The 4122-nt window shown below is 33.3% G+C and overlaps 1 protein-coding gene across 1 annotated transcript; it reads left to right on the top strand.

Annotated features, from left to right (window-relative positions):
* The first annotated feature begins 549 nt into the window (after nt 1-549).
* Nucleotides 550-1788, top strand: LOC120155031 (protein STRICTOSIDINE SYNTHASE-LIKE 12-like). The gene is made up of 3 exons (XM_039166616.1): nt 550-815; nt 901-1170; nt 1312-1788. Exons 1-3 carry the CDS (start codon nt 550-552, stop codon nt 1784-1786), a joined length of 1011 nt encoding a protein of 336 aa, XP_039022547.1. The 3' UTR covers nt 1787-1788.
* The last annotated feature ends 2334 nt before the right edge of the window (nt 1789-4122 follow it).

Here is a 4122-nt window from a genome sequence, read left to right as displayed (position 1 = left end):
GAAACCGTTGGTCAAAAGACCACATTGAATTCTTTTTCTAAGTTTGAAATCCACATTGAATGCAAAAATAATCCGATGACCACATTGATTTTTTTAAATTACAAGAGCCTCATGTATCCTTTTATATATTTTTTAAACAATATGATGTTATTATAAAAAGGTATTTAAAATTTCTCTAAATCTATTAATAATATATACACTTTTCATATGTAATACTCCAATCAAAATCTTCTTAAAAGAATAATATTTTATTTTATTCAATGAAATGTTGAAATTCGAATTTATCAGTGGATAAAAGAAATGCTTTCTGTTACGAAAAAAACAAAGCAAACAATATATCTTCACACATTTCACAGGCAAGCTTTGGAGTTTTCCATATTTCAGGGCTTACTTTTCTTGAAAGTACAAACAGTTCACGCCATATCAAATGCTAATGATCCTCCTTTCCCCCTAAGTTCGGTGCTTAAAGATCATCCGTTACATACTGTATTTCATATCCATATAACTGTGTATTTCACATATAACTGTGTGGTTATGCATTTGTTGAAGATGGCTTACACTATTAGCCTTACAAAAGTAATGATCACATTGATGTTCCCCATTTTCATCTTTCTCATCCATGTTCCTTCAATGGTTCTTTCTCAATCATTCAGATCACTTCAACTGCCGCCTAAGGCCGTCGGTCCGGAATCCATCGCATTCGAGTCCGGTCCTGTAACCGGACGATTCTATGTCGGGATAGCTGATGGTAGAATTCTACAGTTCAACGGACCAAGAGTTGGATTTCTGAACTTCGGATTCACCAGTCCAAATAGGTGATTCTTTTGATTATGGTGGAATTGTTGATGAACATATTTATAGTGCTTGAATTTTCATCTATGATTATGAACACTGATACAGGTCTAAGCAGCTGTGTGATGGCACTACTGATCCAAATATGGGGCCAATTTGCGGAAGGCCTTTGGGTTTAGCATTTCATTACCCCTCGAACAAGCTGTATGCTTGCGATGCTTATTTCGGGCTCGTGGTGTTAGGTTCTGCCGGAAAACAAGCGACCCGAGTTTCCGACACCGCAGACGGACAGTCTTACCGTTTTTGCAACGGTTTAGACGTCCACCAACTCACTGGAAATGTTCTTTTCACAGATACGAGCTCCGTCAATGATCTAAGGTTCTTTCTTCTATCTGTAGCTTTGCATGCTATCATGCTGTGAATATCAAAGATGAAAAGACCATAACATTTCAATATAGTCACCATTCGAATCCCTACCTATTGTTTCATTTACATGCAATGATTAATTATATGTTGCAGAAATGCCTCCAGGGCATTGAACACTAATGATATAACGGGGAGATTATTGATGTACGATCCCGATACGGACCGAGTGAGAGTGTTGATGAAGAACCTCTCGGGGCCAGCCGGAGTAGCGGTTAGTCAAGACGGGACCTATGTCCTGGTCTCCAACTTCATTGGCAACAATACTATAAGGTATTGGCTCCGAGGTCCTCGAGCCAACACATATGACTCCATAGACTTCCAGGAAAGACCAGATAACATCAGGAGAACAGTGGTTGGAGACTTTTGGAGGGCGGCGGCGATGGTGAAACAGCCGGCACAGTCGTTGATTCCGATTGCGCAAAGGATGGATGTGATCGGCAGGGTTTCTCGAACCGTAAATTTGGAAGCATGGTATGGAAATACATTAATTAGCGAAGTTCAGGAGTTCGGTGGTGAACTATATGTAGGATCACGGTTTACGTCATTTGTTGGCGTCTATCGATTTTAGTTGTTAAAATAATAAGATAAAATTTAAGATAAATATAAAGTATAATTTAATAATTTATTAGATTTTATTTAATCAAAATTTTTATTTAATTTTAATATAATTATTAAAAGTAATAGTTTAAAATATAATAAAAAATATAATTCAAAACTAATTTGTATAGTATAAATCATGTCATTGCGAATATGATATTTGAATTTATTTTCACGATATCAATAAACATTACGATTTAAATTTTGACTTTAAATTAATATATTAAATTATATTATGGATTTTATTGCTAGTGTATCAATAATTTTAGTTCAATTAATGAACTCCTGTAAATTAATAAAAAAAAGTTTAAGGGTGTCAAAAGATCTTAAACTTTCACCCTTAAATTTTAAAATTTTATTAATTCATCCATTTAACTAATATTAATCGTTAAATCTGATATTATTTTTATGACATGGTACAATTTTTATTTATTTAAAAATTAACAGTACCGCATAATTATACATTAATTAAATATTATATTTAAAATTTTAATCTAATTTTTAAACATAACTAGAGGTATATCTAGTTCTTTGTATAACATGTTAATTTTATTATCTTTGTCTTAAATTTATTTTTTAATTAAACTAATATCAATAGACTCGTGATATTAATCTATTTAAAAAATATATATGAATATCTAAAATTTAGGTAAATAAATAATTTGTTCTTAAAATAATTCATTAACTACGAGACTTAGGTAAGATAATAAGGGATTTTTCAACTTTAACTGGTGATCGAATGTTTGATTTTTGTTCTAGATATGGAGTAGCTTTAAAACTTGTGACTAATATATATCCTTATTTATTCTAGCAAATCACAAAAGATTAATCATTAGTTTCCTTTCAGTGCATATCATAAAAAGATAAAATAAATAAATTTATTTCTTAAAAATATATCTACATAGAGGTATTTATCCTGAAAAAAACACCTTTTCTATTTAATATTCTCGATCAGACAATGTTCATACTATATTTTTTGATCTAACACCCTTTGCAGAAAGGCGCGCTCCTTACAGCGCGTTTAACGTCGATTTGGCGCCACGTGGGGCACGGGACGCGCCTTATGCTGACATTGGATACACGTGTATATAACGCGGCCCCTGGGGGGCGCCTTAGGCCACGTAGGGTATAGCGCGGGTCAGGGGTCACGCCTTAGCTTTATCTGATATAATTATGTAAGGCGCGGTGTAGATACCGCGTCTTGTATAATTATAATAACTTTTCTCGGCTATAAATACACTTCCCCTTGGAACTCCTCACATCTCCTCTCAACAGAAAAAAAATTAATACAACAATCCGACAATCTTCTCATATTTGATTTAAAAGTCGTTCGATTTTTCGTTATAAGGTAATTTTATTATAATTTTTTTATTATACTTATTGTTTATTATGATTATATGAAAAAAATATTATACTAATTGTTGTCAATTAATTTGTGTTTGTAAAATTGGAAAGCGGGAACATACGTCGAAATAGTTTTGCGGTGCAGATAATAATATAAAATTATATTATTTAAATTATTTACGTTTATGTGTAAAAAAAATATTGTGTTATATTTTCGTTCATATATTATTTATTTAATCAAGTTTATTTCAGTTGTTTTTTTTTTTGCAGATATAATATTGCCGCACTTTTAAACTTAAAGAATAACACGACTTTCAGCTATTGTTTATTATGATTGTGAAATTCGAGAAGATGAAATCGGCGTAGTTTTTGTATCAAATGAGCGTGTTAAAATATCATTCAAGAGAAATATAACTCTTGAGGAGCTGATAACGAAGATTTTGAGGAAGATTCATGTTGGAAGTAGTAGAAGAATGTCGTCGTTGCAGTATATATTTCCAACATCATTGTTGCCATTAACTTATACAACATTCAAACTTTCGAACAATGATGATGTTGAAATGATGGTTGAAGCTCAAAGTAATTATTCAAACGCCGATATTGAGATGTATGCAAATTTTGTTCAAGTGCGTGCTGTTCGGGGTCAATCATTAAGCTCCCACTATGGGTTGGCTGAACAAGTTGACAGCTAGACGACAGTAATGTGTAATGATTTGAATGCCATAATGGGGAGATATTCATCCGCAACTCCTTACGATATGTACTGAGGTGGGGCGATGAACAATCCGTATGGCAACATCGCGTCCAGTTCAAGGGGAAGACATTCATCTGCAAATCCCTTTGACCTTAATATGGAGATGCCATCGACACAACAATCTGTGCAGTTTCCATTTGACACGATGGCTTCAAGCTCGAGGGGAATGCATTCGACTACGAGCTTTTTTGATATCAATGTCGATATGC

This window comes from Hibiscus syriacus, unplaced genomic scaffold (genome assembly GCF_006381635.1).
Source record: "Hibiscus syriacus cultivar Baekdansim isolate YM2019G1 unplaced genomic scaffold, ASM638163v2 tig00111160_pilon, whole genome shotgun sequence".
NCBI lineage: Eukaryota > Viridiplantae > Streptophyta > Magnoliopsida > Malvales > Malvaceae > Hibiscus > Hibiscus syriacus.
The sequence above is the reverse complement of the archived record's forward strand: the minus strand, read 5'-3'. Positions and strand labels throughout refer to the sequence as shown.

Coding starts and splice junctions, on each gene's coding strand:
- LOC120155031 (XM_039166616.1), top strand. CDS start 550: ATGGCTTACACTATTAGCCTTACAAAAGTAATGATCACATTGATGTTC. Junction 816..900: donor GGATTCACCAGTCCAAATAG/GTGATTCTTTTG, acceptor ACACTGATACAG/GTCTAAGCAGCTGTGTGATG. Junction 1,171..1,311: donor AGCTCCGTCAATGATCTAAG/GTTCTTTCTTCT, acceptor TATATGTTGCAG/AAATGCCTCCAGGGCATTGA.